Below are 21,516 nucleotides of genomic sequence, written 5' to 3'. Positions count from 1 at the left end.
CAAGATGTTATTTGGTGGTCTCCACATTCAGAAAAAAAACTATGGTCTGAATGCAGACTGAAGCGTACTATTTTTACTTTTGTTGTTGCTTTTATGTTGTTTATTCTTTCTTGTGGTTTTTTTCCCCTTTTGTTCTGATCCTTCTCTTATGACATGACTAATGTGGAAATATGTTTAACATGATTATAATGTATAATCTATGTCAGGTTGCTTGCTGGCTTTGGGAGGGGGGAGAAAAATGTGGAACTCAAAATCTTACAAAAATGAATGCTGAAAACTATCTTTACATGTAATGGGGAATTTTTTTTTTAATTAAAGAAAAAAAGATGTTATTTGGAAATAATATAAACATTTATACTGAACTCAAGAAAAACATTACAATTGGTTCACATGGCCTCACTAACATTTTATTTCTTTAAAAAACAAAACCACAAACCAAAACGCAGAAAATAACTTGTAAACTTGGTATGCTGTTTTTAAAAAATGATGCACGAGTTACTATATAAAACATAGATGAAGGAAAAGAAAAGCTACAAAAATTATTCAAAAGTAAAATTACAAAGTCAAATAAACAATTTCAGTGAATTTGTTTAGAGACAACTGATTTATCATTTAAGAGCCACACACATAAGAGCATTTCATTCTGAACTTTTCATTTTGGGGCATTCAATTAGAAATTATATTTAATTGAAAAACCAGCAAACACAAAACCATTAATTTCATATTTCAGAACTTTAGTTTTTCTGGCTTTACTTTTAGATTTCTAATTCTTTTTTCAGCAGGAGTATCTATTTCTAGTATAGTGATGTCATAAATTACATTTTGAAGGAGCTTTACCACATTGTCAATTTACAAAACCAGTTTGGCAACCATTAAGTAATAAGAAAAGATTCAGCTCCACCTAGTGGGACCTAAGAGTATTTGATGATTTTTTTTTGAGAAAACTCAGAGCTGTCAGTTACACAGTTTAACTGTTCTAGCTCCACCCAGAGCAGAATTCAGTGTAAGATCAAGCCCATCTTAAGTTTCACATAAAGGGGTTTAGTTATCAAAACACCAAAGAACTGTTACTGGTGGATTGACCTGGGCCTGTTCCACAGTATTAGATAAAGCTTTAGATTAAAAATGAAAAACAGGCCACCAGAAGTATCAAAGAAAATACAACTGCTTGCTCATTCTTGAGTTATTTATCATTAAAAAAATGAAAACACCTACACCCTAACAAAATCATTACTTTTCAGTTTAGTAGTTTTTGTAATCTGAAAACACTCTCACCACATCTCCTTTAAAGATCAATAAAATTCTCAGTATAGATACTTGAAAAATCACCGAACCTCATAAGGCACTTAAATGCATCAAAACCATACCCAGCTCCTGGAGTCTGAGGATCCATGTTTAAATTGTGCCTCTGACACTATTTGTATGACCACAGGCAGTTGATGAACTTCCTTGTGGAATTTCTTCATGAATAAAAAGACAAAGCTAGACTAGGATCTACAATCACATAAGGAATCATGTAACTCATTTGAAGATCTCTAGTAAGTGTGATGTTTAAAATCTAAATTGTGTGATTGCCTTAAATTAGAAGCTTTAGCACCAGTCTTTGGGCATTAAACATTTATTAAAGCATACAGATATTCACGTGGAGTTCAGAAAGTTAAGAAAAGGCCTATCTAGCCTAGAGTTCCAGCCTGGTCTGGTTCTTCCCTTGCCCCAGTCTCTATGGCTTTAAGTACTAGCAGATGGCATCTTTGCTTTCTTTTTACTCTTTTTGAGTTTTTTGCCAGCTTTTACAACTTTGTTTGAATCAGTTTTACAGGAAGGACAATAGCAGTCTTCATCTTCTGGAATTTTGCTTAGAGGAGGATTCAGGCAATAGATATGAAAGGCCGAATTACACTCATCACAGAGCAGCTGCTTGTTTGCCACCACATCCAGAACATAAGCAAGCAGTCTACCCCACTTCTGAACACGTTGCCTCTTTGCTCAGAAACCTCAGGGACCAAAGCCACTTTTTCCAAAGGAAAAGTGGACAAAGGATAGGAACCTAGAGCAGAGGTGTCCAACTGGCAGAGCAGGCCCAAACCTTATTTAAATCTAATTGGAGAATGTTTAACAAAAGAAAGAAAAATACCATACAACAGAGAGAATGTTAATTTGTGGGGTTTTTTTTTAAGTCAATTTGCAGTCACAGGGATCCATTTTTATTTGAGTTTGACATCGCTGGTCTAAAAAAATTTCAAACTATTAACAACATATGAAATGTTACTCTAAATCGCTAATAATGACAGAAGTGCACATCAAAACAGTTGTAAGGTTTCTCCACACACTGAGCAAATTGACAAACATGGCAAAAGATGGGAAAAGCCAATGTTGGAAGTTTTATACAAAGACAATGCTAATACACTGTTTCTGGAAATGTGAATGGGTCCAACTAGTCTAGAAAGTAATCTGGAATTATGCTAAGAAAGCAAGTAAAATGTCTCCTTTGATGGAGATATCCCACTGTTAGGCAAATGTCACCAACTAAGTCAAAGATGAAAAGAATTGTCCCATATTATACCAAATTAATCATAGCAATACTTATCATAACAGCCAAACATGGGGGGAAAAGAGCATATGTTCATTCCCATTGGGGGAATGGCTAAATAAATTGTGACAGATGAATGGAATGGAATATTACTGAAATACAAGAAACAATAGATATGAAGAACACAGTGGGGCTTGGAAAGACTCAAATGGGTACAAGTAAATTAAACCAAGAAAGTAACATTCACAATCACTGCAACAATGTAAACCGAAAGAACAACACCCCCCCCCCCCCCAATGCTGTGCAATTAAAATAACCAAATTTGGCAGTGAGGAAGAGATGAGAATGTACCTCCTTCCCTTCTTTTCAGGGTTGAAAAACAGCATATATTTCACACCTGATTAAAGTGTTCATCAGTTTTAATGAACAGCTTGTTTTTAAACTCTACTTTTTGTTATTCAGGGCTATGGGGCTATATTGGGTAACTGAAGAGATGAAGAAAACAAAAATGACTAATAAAATCTCTTTTAAACCAACCACTGCTGCCTTTCTGTTGCCTAGAGGATCAAAACCAAAATCCTTCATCAGGCAATTAAGTCCCTCAACAATCTGGCTCAATTTAACGTTCCTGCCTCACATGCTCCCCTCCATACATTCTCCATCTCAGTCAACCTAGACTAGTTTTCTCTCCCAACTCGAAATGAGCTGCCCCTCATTCACTCCCTTCCCCTCCTTCTATCTTCTTTCACAGTTCACCCACTCTGGAAAGTCGTTCCTATCTCCCCCAAGTTGTTCAAATCATCTTCCACTGAGATTATGAGATTTTATGATAGTGGGATCTGAGCTTCTTGAGGGCAGGGATTGTTTCATTTTTGCATTCAACAACAACAACAACAACAAGCAGCAGCATTTTTATAGTGCTGGAGGGTTTACAAAGCACTTTACAAATATTTCATTTTATCCTCACAACCCTGGAAGGTAGGAGCTATTATTAGCCCCATTTTACAGATGAGGAAATTGGGGAGCAGACAGATATTAAGTGACTTACCAAGGCCACATAGCTAGAAAGTATCTGACTCTGGATTTGAACTCGGGTCTTTCCGACTCCGGGTCCAGCACTTTATCCATTGTGCCACTTAGCTACCTTTGTAGGTGGAGAGAATACGTCAGTGGACAAGGTCACAGATCCCTAGGAGCATCAGGGGCCCTAGCTGGCCAGTCTTCATTCCCCTCTGGGCTCTGCTGCTATGCCTCAGCTGCTGACTCACCCTGGACCTTCCCTCAGGGCCAGTGGTCTTCTAACCCTATAATATTTCAGATGGGCCAGGCCTCTCCTCCCACTGCTGAATTCCACCTGAGGCCTCTATTTTGGGAAAGGGTCTAGTCTGGGCAACTTTCATTTCTCTGCTGGCTTAGCCTTTGATTTTACAGATTCTGTCACTCTGCCGGCCCCATTGCTTTTCAGCTCCCTACAGTATTATCTTCCCCCACTAAATACAAGCTCCTTGAAGCCAGAGACTGTCTTTCTTTTTTGCTTGGATCTGTATCCCCACCACTTAGGACAAATGCTCGTTGCCCTGGCCCGCCATGACAGTATCCCTAATGCTCAGTGTGGTGTTTGCTGCATTGATTGCAGCCTTTACTTCTAGTTCTGACTTCTGGAGGTCAAGCAAAACAAGTCTAATTTCCTTTTCCACACGACGGTCCTTCAGATACTTGAGGACAGTCAGCATGTTCATTGAGTCTTGTCAAGGTTGAACATTCCCAACTACTTTACCTCATCTTCTAACACGATGATTTCAAAGCTATTCACTTTCATAACTACTATTCTTTGGACACAAATTGAATACAGTCCTCCAAAAACGTCCTGACCAGGTCAAAGGGCAGCGGGCGTATTCACTACTATCACTATGTGATTGTTAAATTCCTTGTACCAGTATCCAACTGCTCTACAACTTGGGACATGATCTTTGAGAGATGCTGAAACCAAAAAGTTCATCACCAAGCCACCTTGTGATGAGGCTCTCGAAACATAGCTAGCTAGGTCCCCGACCTTCAGAGTCAATTAGTGGCCATTTCATCTTATTAGGACTTGTCACAGCTTGTGTTCTGCTCATGTGGCCTCTGAGAACCCGGGGTCACTTTCATTCAAGGCATCAGATGATAAGTTTAATGGAGGGAGATATCTATACGAAAATTAGTTAGACCTTTCCCTATGTCTGAGGCCAGATCTGAACTTAGGTCCTGACTCCAGGGCCAGTGCTCTATCCATTGTGCCACCTAGCTGCCCCAATAATACCACTTCAAAGGACAAATTGACATGATATAAAAAAGGTAATCAAAAGTCAAAATCAATAGCAGGCCAAGTCATTCATAGAAGAGAATAATTCAACTGAATAAAATTGAATTTGACATTGATCAAGAACCAATTATATGCAGCGTTTGATATTAGGAACCGGGAACAGCAAGACAAGAATGACAAACTCTCTCTGCCTTCAAGGAACTCACATCCCAAAGGAATGTAAAAGAGGGCAAATCTGGACCTAAATGCACACAAAGAGAAAGAATAGCAATGGGTGGTTAGGGCAAAGTTTCTTAGTGCCCACACACTGGCAAGACAAGTATACTGGATGCTGCTCTGTACCAGGCTTGCTTTTACCTAGTGTCTGAAGGTGAAACTTAGACATTTGTCCAGGCACATACAAAGTTGTGGAATCATTCCAGAATTGTTCTGCTAAGAACTTTTATATGAAAGGACTAACTATAGTGGGTCCACATATGCTAGCACAATCAAGAACGACTCTAAGACAGTTGCTGATGGACTGCATGGCAGATTAGTCTAGCTGAAAGTTATGGTCCAAATGATACTGGGAAGGTTCTGTTGCAAAGCATGTCAAGATTACTCTAAAACTTATTTTTTTTTTGGGTGAGGCAATTGGGGTTAAGTGACCTGCCCAGGGTCACACAGCTAGGAAGTGTCAAGTGTCTCAGGCCACATTTGAACTCAGGTCCTCCTGACTCCAGGGCTGGTGCTCTATCCACTGCACCACCTAGCTGCCCCTATTCTAAAACTTTTGGCTGTAAGAGACAAATGAAAGCCCCCTCAAGACTTGATTATTTTCAGAATCAGAGAATCTACTTCAACCCAGACCCGAAAAAGAATTCCTCTCTGCAACATACCCAACAAACAATTGAACACAATCTTTTAAGCCCTCTGACGAGGAGGAACTAACCTACCGCTTCCCAAAGGTGACCCATTTGACTTGGGATAGTTCTAACTGTCAGGAAGTTTTTACTTGTTTTGTTTTTCTTGACCTCAAACCTAAATCTACCTCTCTGCAACTTCTCCTCAATGCTCCTAGGTGTGTCCTCTGGGGCCAAAAAGAACAACCCTGATCCTTCTTTCATGTAACAGCCCTTGAAATACTTGGAATCATGTTGTTTTTGTTTTTGCGGGGCAATGAGGGTGAAGTGACTTGCCCAGGGTCACACAGCTAGGAAGTGTCAAGTATCTAAGGCCAAATTTGAACTCAGGTCCTCCCAACTCCAGGGCCGGTGCTTTATCCACTGCACCACCTAGCTGCCCCCTCACTTGCCATTTTTACAGAGTATGAAAGTTCACCTTCTTTACAGAATATTTTACCTCAAAATCTAAAGCTTTTTATTGTGCTTAAGTCATTTAATATTTTTTGTTCAGTTGCTTTTCTGTCGTGTCCAACTCTTCATGACCCATTTTCAGATTTTCTTGGCAGAGATATTGGAGTGGGATACCATTTCCTTCTCCAGATCCTTTTACAGATAAGGAAACTGAGGCAAATAGGGTGAAGTGACTTGCCCAGGGTCATAAACTACTAAGTGTCTGAGGCCAAATTTGAACTCATGAAAATGAGTCTTCTCTACTCCAGGCCCAGCACTTTATTCACTGCACCACCTTAGCTGCCTCTCATTTAAAACAGTCACAATTATTTAGGAGAATTGTTCATTTAGCTTATGAACATATCTATGACATTTTCCTCTCTTTCCCCCATGGTGGGTCACTTCTCTGATCAGAGAAGGGCTAGGAGCTGAAATGCCACTCTACGAGATATTTGGCAATAGCTTCTGTCACAGGTTTGATGGTGAAGGTTAAACTACTGCCTAAACTGGGGTTCTTAGATAATCCATGGATTTCATTTATTTGTGTATCTTTCTGCTAAGTACCATGGAAAATCCTTTTGAAACAAAAAATCCTAAAATCATATATGGTCATCTGGTTCAACCTTCTGATTTTCAGATTAAGAAATTGAGCCCCAGGGAAAGTAAAGTCACTTACCCAGGGTCAAACAGCTAGTTAGTGAGAAACTTACAATCAGAACCCAATTCACTTTACTGCCAGTTTTGTATTCTTTCCACTAAGCCACATGACTATAAAAACATCTGGATGAATATCATGAACATAAAATAAAAGTAGGACATATTTACCTCTTTTAACCGTTGCTGTTCACAGTTGCACAAAAAAGTCCCAAAGAGGCAACTGTAAAGGTGATCCAGGATGGTAATCAAGAAGAGTTCGTTGAATTCAAATGCTGAGGGAAACTTAAAAGATGAGGAAACATTTGGTTCAGATTTAAAGCACACAGTCAAAACACAATCATTATTGACTATAAAAATGCTTAGCCAGAATTTAGCATTTGACCAAAGGTGAACAGATTATGACTATTTGGTTAGAAAGGAAAAGCCCTTTACCCACCCAACTCTGTTGGCTTTTGACAAGAATTAGAAAGTAGGCTAGGGCTTGCTGATAACTTTAAACAAAGAAAAGGTTCCAGGACATTGTGTAGATTAGTAAAGTTCTCTTAAATATAGTGGATAAAAGTGTTTGAGATTCTCAAAGTCTCTCTACACCCTTTATGAAAAAAGGGATTCTACATGCATTGTTCCATATTCGAGTAACCTGGAAATTTCTGATTATTTTCCCCATGACTTAGCTTAGGTCACTTTTCCTAACTCTGTAGCAATTAACTGAAAACCAAATTAAGACCATGTGGCAGAGAGGCTGGAAGTCCTGCCTCCGACATGTCCTGGCTGTGTGACCCTGAGCAAGTCGCCAATCCTCTTAGGGCTCCAGACAACTTCCTAAGATTCTAAGTTGCAGAACAGAAGCTCTGAAATCACAGGTCCAGAAAAGCATATTTTCTTTTCATCAGTAGTGCACATCTCAAGTTGTGTAACTTATTGAAGAGGTTATTTATTCAATAGCCATTTAAATATATACATAAAGTTTAAGAAGCAGATGCTCCTACTACTCCACAGTGTACCAAAAGTCTCAGAGCAGTCTTAAGCTTTAAGAGTGCAGGGGCAGCTAGATGGCGCAGTGGATAAAGCACCGGCCCTGGATTCAGAAGTACCTGAGTTCAAATCCAGCCTCAGACACTTGACACTAGCTGTGTAACCCTGGGCAAGTCACTTAACCCCAGCTGCCTCACCAAAAAAAAAAAAAAAAAAAAAAAAAAAGAGTGCAAAACAATGTTAATTGAAACAAGCCTTAATAGATTAAAACTGAACAAAGAGTTGGAAGGCACCTTGTATTTTTCATAGAGAGCTTCTGGATTTAAAAATCAGTTAATGATTTTTTTTTTTTTTGTGGGGCAATGAGAGTTAAGTGATTTGCCCAGGGTCACACAGCTAGTAAGTGTCAAGTGTCTGAGGCTGGATTTGAACTCAGGTCCTCCTGAATCCAGGGCCGGTGCTTTATCCACTGCACCATCTAGCTGTCCCCTAACAACAACTTTTTTGTTTTTGTTTTTTTTTGCAGGGCAATGGGAGTTAAGTGACTTGCCCAGGGTCACACAGCTAGTAAGTGTTAAGTGTCTGAGGACAGATTTGAACTCAGGTCCTCCTGAATCCAGGGCCAGTGCTTTATCCACTGCACCACCTAACTGCCCTCCCTAACAACGACTTAAAAAAAAAATTAGTTATATTCTTATTGCAACTATATTAAGGACACATGAATGAGTGCAAAACCAATATAGTCCAGTTGCATAAATCAGCACTGGCCCAGATGCCCAGGGACTAAACAAACTAGAACAGAAATCAGGTCAAAAGCAGAAAAGAAATTACATATACACCAACACCTCAATAACCTATCACTGTAAATGTGCTGTTCCATTTAGGTTGACTGTTCAAATAACTGAATTTTATTCTCAAACTTTGCTTATTTCAACAATTGCTTATAGAACTTTTCTTAAGATATACTTATATGCATTTTAAAATTTTAAATTAAATTTTATTTTCTAGGCGATCAGGGTGAAGTGACTTGCTTGGGGTCACATAGCTAGTAAGTATCTAAGGCCTGATTTGAACTCAGGTTCTCCTGACCCTGGGGCTGGTGCTCAATTCACTCTAGTGCCACCTAGCTCTCTCCCCCCCTCCTTGCATTTTTTTGGGCAGGGCAATGAGGGTTAAGTGACTTGCCCGAGGTCACACAGCTAGTAAGTGTCAAGTGTCTGAGGCCACATTTGAACCTAGGTCCTCCTGACTCCGGGGTCGGGGTTGGTGCTTTATCCACTGTGCCACCTAGTTGCCCCCTTGCATTCTTTTTTTTTTTGTGTGTGTGTGAGGCAATTGGGGTTAAGTGACTTGCCCAGGGTCACACAGCTACTAAGTGTCAAGGGTCTGAGGCTGGATTTGAACTCAGGTCCTCCTGAATCCAGGGCCAGTGCTCTATCCACTGTGCCACCTAGCTGCTCCCCTTGCATTCTTTTTTTTTTTTTTTTTTTTTTAGGCAATGGGGGTTAAGTGACTTGCCCAGAGTCACACAGCTAGTAAGTGTCAAGTGTCTGAGGCCGGATTTGAACTCAGGTACTCCTGAATCCAGGGCTGGTGCTTTAACCACTGCGCCATCTAGCTGCCCCCTTGCATTCTTAAATAAAGTATAATGCATATGTTTGAATCTTTTCTTGGTGGCTTAGTACTGTCATTATGAATACAAATCAGTGTAACACAGAGATATCTTCAGGGGCTACTGATACACATAGGAATATTTTCTACCACACTAAATGGCCCTGCATACTTGGCTCTTCCTGTCGCAGCTGTCATCATGCCTGCCTGTACTTGTTCTCTTCCTCCGTCTTACTCCTGCTGCTCTTCTAGTATGTAAGCTGGGAAATCAAACGACTGTTTGTTAGCATAGTTCATAAAAGAATAGCAAATTGATTTTGAGAGAAGCATTTGTCTTATAAACCGAGTATATGAAGTATGGGAAATGGCTTTTGCTTCCTCGGAGGCATATCCCTTTGCTTCCTTCTGAGTTCTCGGCCACATTACAGATAAGTCACATCTGAGTCCGTACTGTCATTTCCTTCCTTTTAATCTTGGTGGCAAGTCAGTGTATCTGTACAAGCAGAGGCCTGGTCCTCTTAATCCAAGGCCATAAATGCGATTAGAAGACAATCTGCTGGTGCAGAAAGGATTTGGTCATTTAATCTAGCAATATCACTACTGGGCATACACCCTTAAAGAGGTTAAAAGACAGAAGACTACTATGTATTAAAATGTTTAGAGAAGCACTTCTTGTGGTAGGTAGCAAAGAACTGGAAACAATGTGGTGACCTTCCAACTGGGGAATGGCTTGATGCAACTGTGGTGTGTAAATGTGATGGAATATTATTGTGCTTCTAGAAATGAATATGAAGAATTCAGAGTCTTGGGAAGCCTTGTATGAACTGATGAAAAATGAAGTTAGTAGTACTGGGAAAACAGTTTACAAGAAACCACAATAACACAAAGGAAAACAACTGAGAAAGACAGAACAATGATCAAAGTCATAAACAATTATGCCTCTAATAAATGATGATAAAGGGGATCCCCCACCTACTGTTAGCAGAAGAGGTACAGAGGATGACACACATTCTCAGAAAGTGATGTGCTGAAAATACAATCAAACTGAATGAAACAGGATCGAAAATGCCAACCTTCCCATCAATGAATCCATAAAGATCATCTTAATTCTATCCAGGAACTTCACTAAAAATACAGCTCATCTTCAACCTCATCATAAAATGTTTTAGTCAAAAGCCCACACATATTTATTTTCACAATACTTTCCAAGCCTCTTACCTGTTTCGTCATTTGCCAGACACAATCAATAAACTGAAGAAATATAGGGGATCTATCAGCATCTGCATGGTTGTCATCACCATGGCCTACTCTCTTTTAAAAAGAAAAAAAAAAAAAGAGGATAAAGGTATGCATCCTAATGTATAATTGGAAGTAACCAAGAATGTGAGTTTTATGACTATTTTCTTATTTGGGGATTTTACTAGTCTTTCTATTGTGCCCTTAAATATCGATGCTTTGTCATTTTCTCTTACATAACTGAGGTTACTAGAGAAATATGCATATGACCAGCAAACGTAACTATTTAAAAAAATGTTCTTAAGCCTGGCCACCTGCATAGCATCTATGTAGAGGTTCTTTATCTACATGATAACCTATCTGAACAACTTTAAAAAGCTTCTTCTCTTCTCAGCAGCATCGACAACCTGGGAGAGACTCAAAATCTCCTTGTTTTTAACTCAAACACAACATGTCACTTTGAGTTTATTCTGAAGCAAAGTCTGGTGCAGACTAACTGCAAAGAGCTAGCTGGTCCCTGGATGTTGATTTAGGAGTTAGCTAGAATTGCAATGGTAACACAGAATGAAGGTATACACATACTCAACCAGGAACACTATGCATTTTGCATTTCATGTTATTCTATTATAGTAATGGCCCCATTCCTAGTACAGGACAGGAAATACATTTCAGATGATGACATCACAGGCTAACTATGAACAGAATGATCTCAGCTTACCAATGCAAACCTGTGCCCAAAGCTCGTCCACTCTTTTTCTATGAGGGCCTCGAATCCTTGAATGGTGCGGTAATAGCTGTCCAACATGAGCATAGACAGAGATGTGAGCTGTGCTGTTCGATCCCAGCCATCACTGCAATGTATCACCACGGATGTTTTTCCAGATTCGATTTTATCAGCAATTCTTACTGCTCCAGCAAGAAGCATCTTCAGAAAAGAAAGCAGACACTTTTAGTCATAATAAACCCCCCCCACTTCATGTCTACATTAATAGCAAAGCAGTTATTTTAAACTTCCCTTCACTTCTCGAGTCATTTGTATCATGCCCTTCAATTCCTCTAATACTTCACTGAAAGAACTGAGTCCATTTTTCTAATTCCAGATTTTAAATCACCTGAATATCCCTATTTTTTCCTCCTCCTCTCCTGACTTAGGGAACAAGGTAGCCCTTCACTTAATTGTCTGACCTTGGATAAAGCAGTTCACCAAACTCTCTAAGCATGCATCCTCACTTGTAAAATGGGACGAATAAGAGTACCTACCCTCGGGGCAGCTAGGTGGCGCAGTGGATAGAGCACCGGCCCTGGAGTCAGGAGGACCTGAGTTCAAATCCGGCCTCAGACACTTAACACTTACTAGCTGTGTGACCCTGGGCAAGTCACTTAACCCCAATTGCCTCACTAAAAAAAAAAAAAAAAAAGAGTACCTACCCTCACAGGGTTGCTTGGAGGAAAGTGGGAGCCACCATCATTATTATTCTCCTTCTTGTCTTCCTATTTGTGCCCCTGAGCTGATATTCTTCTATATCCTCTAAGAACTTGACCCTTTGATCATCCCCCTTTCTCCTAATTTCCAAACTCTCATCCTTCTCTGATACTCTCCTGCAAAGGAAGCTTCAATAGTTGCCTTTCGCTTCTAGGAGAAAATAAATCCTGTTCGGTCTTTCTAGTCTTTCCCAATCTGATCCTGTCTGTGTTTCCAGACTGATTCAACAGAATTCCACATCCCCTAAGCTCCTACTACGCCCCGTTCCATGCTTCTGTGAACTCTTAGTTCCCTTCGAGGTGGTAACTCCTTCAAGAGGTCTCTCTTGATTTCCCCAGTTGTTACTATCCCACAAACCACTTTTAATTTTATTTGTGTCCTGAAGTGCTACATCTTAACCCCTTTACTAGACTACAAGGGCCCTGGGGTAAGGCCTGTCTCACTTTGGCATTGGTATCCCCATAGCACTTTAAAGTTTACATAGAGCTTTATGGACAGCCTCATTGAGCAGCTCAGCAACACTATGATGAAGCTAGTACAGATACCATCTGTCTTACAAATGATAAAATTGAGCCTAGTAAAGTAACTTGTCCATGTTTATATAGCTTTGAAGTGTCAGGGGCTCTGAACTCATCTCTCCTAATTCCAACACTATACACAATGTCTTAGGATAGCTTAAGAACGTCCTAAGACATATTCACTAAGAATTCACATTATCAGAGAGTAGATAGAATCTTAGCACTGTAAGGGGCCTTACCGTAACTTAGTTTAACCTCTAACCTAATGCACGAACCCACCCTTCCATATCCCTGAAAAGTGGTCAGCCAACTTCTCTATGTGAACATCTTAGTCAATGGAAATGACTACTCTGCAAGGTAGGCCATTCTGGTTTGGATCAGCTCCACAGATCTGCTTCCTAATAAAGATAATGAGTGTAAAGATGACTCCTTGTACTGTTTGCCCATTACTCAGTGTTTTTTCTTCTGGAAACAAGCAAAATAAATCTCTGCGATAGTTCTTCAGATCTTTGAAGGTAGCTTACTGTGTTCTCCCAGTCCTATCCTCTCCAAGCTTAACATCTCGATTCCTTAAACAACTTGCCAAATCCAAGTTCTTCGAGGGTAGGCACTGTTTCCTCTCTGTATCCCCAGCAGCTAGCAAGTATCTGGCACATTGAGCAGCATGCTTAGGTACCATTTGGTGGGGAGGGTCCTTCATGTGTCATGCTCAAAATTCCTTACCGATCCAGCCATCCTGGAACTATTTTGGAACTATGCCCAAAGGGCTATAGAACTGTGCATACTCTTTGATCCAGCAATATCACTGCAAGGTTTATATTCCAAAGACATCCCCAAAAAGAGAAAAAGACTTGTTTGTACAAAAATATTTATAGCAGCTCTTCTGGTGGCTAAGAATTGGAAATCAAAGGAATGCCCATCAATTGGGCAATGTCCAAATAAGCTGTGGTATATGATAGTGATGGAATATTATTGTGCTATAAGAAATGACAAGCAAGGATGGTTTCAGAAAGGCCTGGAAAGACTTGTATGAACTGATGTGTAGTGAAGTGAGCAGAACTGGGAGAATGTTGTGCACAGGGACAGCAATATTGTTTGATGAAGAACTGTGAATGACTTAACTATTCTCAGCAATATAATGATCCAAGACAATCCCAAAGGACTAACGATGAAGCACAGTATCCACCTCCAAAGAAAGAACTGCTGTTGATTGAGCACAGACTGAAGCATGCTATTTTTCACTTTCTTTCATTTTTCCGCCTTTTATTCAAGTTTTCTTGCACAAAATGACTAATACAGTAATGTGTTACATAATCTCATATGTATAGCCCATATCTGATTGCTTACGGCCTCAGGGAGGGATAGAATTTGAAACTCAAAACCATAAATAAAAATATTTGTTATATAAAAACAGACTCCTCTTACCATCCTGGTTGCCCTACTCTGAAGTTGGTTTGTTTGTTTTTCTGGTTTCTTACTGTCCTTTTTGGAATAAGGTGCCTAGATTTCCACATTATAGTATATGGGTAGTCTGAGAGGCACAAACAGCAATCATGTTACTACCTTTCTGATTTGGGACACAATGCTTCTCATCACAGGCCTTTTCTTGGCAGCCACTGTTGACTCCAGTTCAGCATTAAACCCCTGGATCTTTTTGACTCAAAGTACTGTTTAGCCACATCTCTTCCCCTCCTGTCCTTGTACAGCTGATTCATTTTTTTTTAGATGGACAGACGGACACACAGACACATTATGCTTCCTCTTGCTAGATTAAAACCAGTATCCTTGAGAAGGCCTGTTCCTTTTTTGTCTTTGCATCACCAGTGCCTCATAGTGGACTGCTGGGAGGTATGCTGAGTGAGGAGAGGCCTGAATCCTGCTTCTGCTACTTATAATCCAAGTCAATTCACTACTTTGAGTCTATTTCTTGATCTTTTAAATGTGTGATGGAGTACGTGGAGTATATGTACAGTCACTTTTCACTCTAAATCCATGTTCTCATCTTCTAAAGCACTGCCTCTTTTTTTTTTTTTTAGTGAGGCAATTGGGGTTAAGTGACTTGCCCAGGGTCACACAGCTAGTAAGTGTTAAGTGTCTGAGGCCGGATTTTGAACTCAGGTACTCCTGACTCCAGGGCCGGTGCTCTATCCACTGCGCCACCTAGCTGCCCCCTAAAGCACTGCTTCTTAAACACCCCTTCCTCCACCCCAAGGACACATCAAGATTTCTGTTCATGGAAACAGAGGAAAAGAGTTTAAGTATGCAAGAGATATATTCACGTGTAAGATGAATGCAAGTATAGTTTTGGTACAATCACACAAAGTTTTAATAACACAGTTATAGTTATAAGATGGAAGTTCTTTACCCTTATATATTCCAACCAATGTGTTGCATCCACGTTGGACAGCCACTTGGCCTCATCAATCGAAGGATAAACAATTTCTTTCAGTTTACGTAATGATTCTCTCATCACATGAATATTGTGAATTTCCAAGAATATCAGCTCAGCATTTGGATAGGCACTTTCACTTTCATATCCTCCACCTTTTGCCTATTTAAAATAAATTAACATGCTGGTGATTTATCTAGATTTTCCCACTTCTGTACAGAAAAGAGATGAAAACAATTCAGAGAAATAATGAATGGTATGGTTTGTTTTTAAAAAGTATATCAAGTGAACCTTCTATTTTCAATTCAATAAGCATTTGTTAAGCTTGTATTATGTGCCAGGCACTGTGCTAATTAGTAGAAGTACAAATAAGGAGGGACAGCTCCTGTCCTTAAGGAGCTTATAGTCTAATGGGGGAAGATAACACACAAGAGGAAGCTGAAAATTGGGGGAGTCCCTAGGCGGTGCTGGGCTCACATAGGGCAGATTGTTCCTTGGAATGGAAGCCAAACAGGGCAGCCAATGGAGAAAGGACTTGCCAGAAAGGTGGTGAGTCCTCTATAAAGAAAAGCATTTGGAGGAGTTGAGGATCCACCCTCCAGTCCTCCAATCAGAGGGGTTAGGAGGCTGAGGAAGGTGGGAAGGTGGGAAAGTGTAGCGCGGTCCAAACCCAAGCCATTCTTCACAGGAGAATAGCTTATCCTAGCCAAGAGGAGGAGAAGCCAGGCAGAGCTGCTAATGGAGAATGGACCTTCTCTATGCAGAACACCATGATGATAGGGCTAAATCTGGGGTTTGGTCTTAGTTTCCCTGACAAAGAAAGGCTAAAGCCATTTGCAAATCCACGTCAAGCCTCAATATGGCAGATATCTGACAATATTTCTTTAGGGTAAAAAGATCTCCAAGCTCCAGCCAATGACACAGTTTTCAAATAGGTTTTTTTTTTTAATTTTTTAAAAAGAAAATATTCCAGGACAACAAACTAACCTGGAGAACACTTTGGGGCTTTTGGGGAATGAAATATACCTGTATTTTCTAGTTATAGATTTCTTTTTATAATATATCCATGGGAAAGGAGTCTAGAAATAACTTTTGTCAATGAATGTTTTCTGTCTTTATCAAGCAGAAAGACACGGCATCCATATTTAGAATACAGTCCACAAAAAGCTTGGCTTGAGACCCAGCTATGCCACATCTGGAGAGCATTCAGAGAAAAAAGCTGACAGAAGAAAAACAAGTAAAAAGTGGAATAAATTTGCCTACGTTTCCCATGTTGACCTTTTTTTATGGTCAGTGGTAGATGAACTACTTACTAGATTTCAACCTTACACCTTACACCTTACACAATGTGCTAGACACAGAAGTTGAAATAGCACTCAACACAGCAAAGTCAAGAGGAACAGCTTGACAAAACCAAGTATACATCAAGGAAATCACAACGGGAGATGACACCATCTTGAAAGCATCACATAATCATTTTGGAAGCTATCACAGGGAGGGGAAGATAATAAAGAAAAAAACCCCTAGGAACTTCAATGGATCTCATTGTATTTTAATTTAGTGTCTCATTGACATGGGTACACACCCTCCATCAAAGCAAACTGCAAACCATCTGGGCCATTTCATTCCTACATTATTATTACCCATGTCCTCCCAGAAGTCCTCCAACATGGGTCCAGCCAAGTTGGGGACCTCACTAGGTCTCCTTATATAATAAAGACTGTCCACTGGTTCACTTATTCATCTTTTTTTCAGTCATACATATCTTTGACAAGTTTAACACCGCTTCCCCTGTACAATTTGTGACTGGTAATATATTGCAACCTCTTCATGACTATTTGCTGGGTGAGCTGAAATTTAGAGTCTTCAGAATTGTGTTCCCAGACACAGCATTTTCTTCCTCCTACTCAATTGTGGACCCACTTCTCTGTCCATCTGTAGTGCTTGTTCAAGATACACATATTGATGGACCAGTTCCAACTACATATAAGAGTTTGAATAATAGGCATTTCATCCACTTGATTTTTCCTCTGTAGGTCATTAGCCTAAACTCTTCTAGGATTACAGGTCTCTCCCAGGGGGTTCTGCGATGTCTGAGGCAATACATAATTGGACCAATGTCATTTGCAAGGAGACCTGGCAGACCTCAGCACCTAGAGCAGGGGCTCTCAAATCTTTTTACTTATTTACTTTTGCTGTCAGATTCCTTTGGACATCTGGTGAATCTATGGACTGCTTCTCAGAAGAATGTTTTTAAATAACTGAAGGAAATGCTTAACATCAGTTAGAGGAGAATGAAAACATATACATAATTTTCTTCCCTTCTATCCAGGTTCATAGATTCCCTGAAATTTTGACCTGTGATTTCACAGGTAAAGGGAAATCCCAATGAGGACAGTCCCTCTATCAGTGTAGGGCACTGAGAGGTGAAGTGATTTTGCCCAGTTTTGTACAAGGAAGGCCTTTAATAAAGGTTTAATTGAAAGGAATTTCTTGAAAAGCAGAACTAGAGTCGACAGAAACATGAAAGGGTTTACACATGAGCTACCTGGATTTGGTATCAGAAGACACACCTGCTTGTCACTGTCAGTCACTGGAAGAGGGTTTATCTCCCTGGGGCCTATTTCCTCAGCTATGAAGAGAAGATGGATTATGATAATAAACCATTTACCTCACAAGGTTGTTGTGAGAAATATAAAGTCTCATATGTAGACGAATGGTTTTTACTATTGTCTCAAGCCCAAGGAAAGAAGCAAGGGAGGATTTATTAAATGCCTGCTATGGGGCAGGCACTGTGCTAAGCACTTTATAAATATCATCTCATTTTATAACAATCACCACTTTCCAGCTGAGTAAACTGAGACATAGGTTAAGTGACTTGCCCAGGGTCACTCAGCTAATCACTTTCTGAGGTTATATTTGAACTCATCTCCTCCTGACTCCAGGCCCAGGGCTCCATCCACTGTGCCGCCTAGATGGCAACTGTGAATCACAGAGAAGCTAATTTTTATAAGCTTCTCATATATTATTCACCACCCCACACTTGGAAATCTGGCTACAACAGACAACCTTCTCTCTGCTCCTCACACACATTTCATCACCCCAACTCTTGCCTCTTTGCACTGGCTCTTCTTCATGCCTAGAATGCACTCCCTCCTTACTTCTGCCCCACAGAAACCCTTTCTTCACAACACAAGCATCACCCCAGTTCTATGGGAAATCTTTACTGATTGTAATGACTAGGATTTTCCCTCTCCAACTGCCTTTTAAGTCCTTTGCATTTATTTGTTTTATTCTCTTTATATTGGTTCCTTATTTTTACTAATTTGTGTCCTGTCTCTCTCATTAGAATGCAAGTTCCTTTCAGGAGGGATTGTTGGATTTATTATCTTTCACATCTTCACTACCTAGCACAGTGCTGGCGTCTACAAATTGCCTGGTGATTGATGGGATAGCAAGGCTCGTACAGTTTTTCTGGGACTGAATAAGGGTCTTACTATCTCTGTTTCTCAGTCTCCTCTTCCATATAATGGATCTACCAGTATTTATCTCCAAAGTCTCTAGAATACTGCAAATGAACAGAAAATTTTCAGTCTGCTCATTAATTTAACACTCACTCACTCACTCAATCAATCAACAAGCTTGCATTAAGGCCATCCTATACTAAGTGCTGGAGATACAAAGAAAGTAAGAATCACAGACCTCATTCCCAAGGAGTTCACATTCTAATGGGGGAGACAACACATGATGACTATGTACAAACAAGATAAATAGAGCGTAACTGGGGGGGGGGGGAATCCTAGAGGGAAGATACTATCATGACTTCCTTCCTTCCTTCCTTTCTATCTATCTACCTATATATCTATGTATCTATTTATCTATCTGTGTGTTAGGGGTGGGTTTACTACCAGCACCCTTCAAGTTCAATGTTGGGTCACTGACCTGAGCTCTGTTTTAAGCAATGGGACAGTTTGTATAGCCTTGCTGTCACTGTGTGGTAGGTGGTGGGGGAGGGGATGCTGAGTGAGCATGCTGGGAGTTAGCTATTACTGTGTTAGTTGACCACGTTTTTAGATCATTTGGGTTCTTAGTTTCCTAGACTGTGGAGGCACTTCAAATAGCTTTATCTCTTGTGCATAATCTACTTTGCAGAGATTTGAGAAGTCCTCCACTTTGTTGATCTACGAACCAGGAATCTTCAGTGTCATTTTGGAAATCTCTAGTGGAATAAATGGATACCCATATGTTTCTTAGCAACCACAACTATAATGAGGATAGGATTGGGGTAGAGAGATTGTAAGCCAGGCACCAGACTCCTTGAGAAAGTGATCAATGAAGATCTAGACTGGGATGAACTTCTCTGAAGAGCTTTCCTTTATCCTCCCAGTTACTGTTCTCTGCTTCAACCTTCCTGGCATGTATGCTCTACTCCCCTTGAGGGCAGGGACTACTTTATTTTTGTCTTTGGACTGAGCTGAGCCTAGTGCTTTGAACATAGCAGATTTTTAATAAATGCTTGTCAAATGGCACTGTTCAGATTTATGAGCAACTGGGTGTCATATTCATTGAATTATAATATAGATATATGTGTCACTGGGCATGTGTAGAAACTTTCACATATAAATATACTGATATGTTAATTCCAACTATATGTCATAATGCAATCAATAAGGATTTTATCAGCTTAGTTTCTCCTGTATAGATTGTTAAGCTCATCTTTTGAGTAACTGAGGTCACATAACACACCAGGGATACAAAGACAGCAATAAAACAGTTTCTGCCCTCAATAAGCTTGCATTCTACTAGGAGGATCCAACATTTACATAAATAAGTATAGTACTAGGAAAAGTGAGAAGGGAAAATGCATTAGCAATAGGAGTAATCCAAAAAAAAAAAAAAAAGACTTCAGAGAGGAAGTGGAATCTGGGGTTAGGTCCTGAAGATAAAGAAGTAGAGAAAAGAACAAATATATTCCAGGCATGAGCAAAGGCTTGTGTGAAATACATGGAGGTTGATCCAAGCAAGCCTATCATTTGCAAATGGGAGCAGCTGGAAGACCTCCCCACCTATGAGGAATTGCTCTTCCTCTGTACTCTGTGCAAAGAACGTCCATGACAATTGCAAACACCTTTGGTGACCACAGAGCTCTCCATTTTATGTCACAAAAATATAATGAACATTAACGTCAACTATCCTGAGAAGCATAAAATATAAACAAGCATATCTATACGTATATACACACATATATATACCTATCTATATGGTAGCCTGAGGAAAAATGAGGAAGATAGAGTGGAAGAGGCTAGAGAAGGGATTTGGGGAATGTCTGGAGGAAAGCATATGGTAAACACGTATGTGCAAGCACACGACAGATTCCAAATTCTAGCCTAAGCTGGGGACAATGGGACCTAGTATCTTCATACTGCTAGAAGCTTTCCCATGCCCTACCCAACCCCCAAAATCTCCATCTGCTTACTGATGCCTGACATCCCTTTAATGGGACAAAGTGTCACACAATTAGAGATAAAATGCTTTAAATGAAAGGCTTGACTGAAATGATATACTGTCTGAAACTCATCCCCAATTAAGTGTAATCAGTCAACCAGCATGTATAAATGAGTGTTATCAGATTCTTTCTTATTGGTAGGGTAAAGAGGGACAAGGCACTACAGAGGAAAAAAAAATAAGAGAAAAGAAAAGCTGGGAAGCCAAAGTCAAAGTTCAATGACTTCATAAATTGACTATCAGTTTTACAGACAGCTCTACAAGCACATTTGTCTTATGACTGAATGCAGACACAGCTAAGAATGCTGCTACATATGATGTACACCAACAATGTTTGGCAGGACTTTGGAAAACTACCTGTTCTAATACAGTAACCTCTTTAGAAAAGAACTTCATTTCCAGAAGATTTTAAGATGATGGTATCACTGTACTGCATAAGTTTGACGTTGGGAAAGGGAGCTATGATCATTAAAGATGCACTCGGGGGTAGGGTGGGGAGAATAACAGCATTTCATCTCAAGCTCATTTCAATGAAATAATTATTTCCTACTTGGGACATCCACACCCTTTCTAGACAGGTAATTAGTTGGCACAAGAGACAAGACTTCTGCTTATATCTTTTTTTTTTGGTGAGGCAATTGGGGTCAAGTGACTTGCCCAGGGTCACACAGCTAGTAAGTATCAAGTGTTTGAGGTCACATTTGAACTCAAGTCCTCCTGAATCCAGGGCCGGTGCTCTATCCACTGTGCCGACTAGCTGCCCCATTCCGCTTATATCTTACATTCCCCAAAGTGGTAAAGAGGAAAAAAGAAAAAAGAAGCCTTATCTCATAATATTAAAAGGACAGATCAGAGACAAGTGTAAACATGAATTCAAAATCTTCGGGCTATTCAGAGTGCTTGGTGCCTTTAAGGAGGAAAGAAGTCAGTCGTTGGAAATGCACCCATTTCTCTCCTAGGCTTACTTTGCAATGAC

General features: G+C 40.0%; 1 protein-coding gene across 9 annotated transcripts in view; it reads right to left on the bottom strand.

Annotated features, from left to right (window-relative positions):
* MTMR1 (myotubularin related protein 1) overlaps positions 1-21,516 on the bottom strand; it is a 71,643-nt gene that overhangs the window by 18,830 nt on the left and 31,297 nt on the right. For 8 of the 9 annotated variants that reach the window (XM_043973816.1, XM_043973817.1, XM_043973819.1 and 5 more), the window contains 4 exons: positions 15,012-15,197; positions 11,364-11,570; positions 10,628-10,720; positions 6,992-7,105 (listed from right to left, as the gene is read on the bottom strand). In XM_043973816.1, the coding sequence (XP_043829751.1) occupies positions 6,992-7,105; positions 10,628-10,720; positions 11,364-11,570; positions 15,012-15,197 (600 nt within the window). Of the gene's footprint in view, positions 1-3,559; positions 5,074-6,991; positions 7,106-10,627; positions 10,721-11,363; positions 11,571-15,011; positions 15,198-21,516 lie in introns of those variants that run through there. The other variant, XM_043973826.1, reaches the window with a different exon arrangement.

This window comes from Dromiciops gliroides, chromosome X (genome assembly GCF_019393635.1).
Source record: "Dromiciops gliroides isolate mDroGli1 chromosome X, mDroGli1.pri, whole genome shotgun sequence".
Taxonomy (NCBI): domain Eukaryota; kingdom Metazoa; phylum Chordata; class Mammalia; order Microbiotheria; family Microbiotheriidae; genus Dromiciops; species Dromiciops gliroides.
This window is presented reverse-complemented; position numbering and strand designations above follow the sequence as displayed.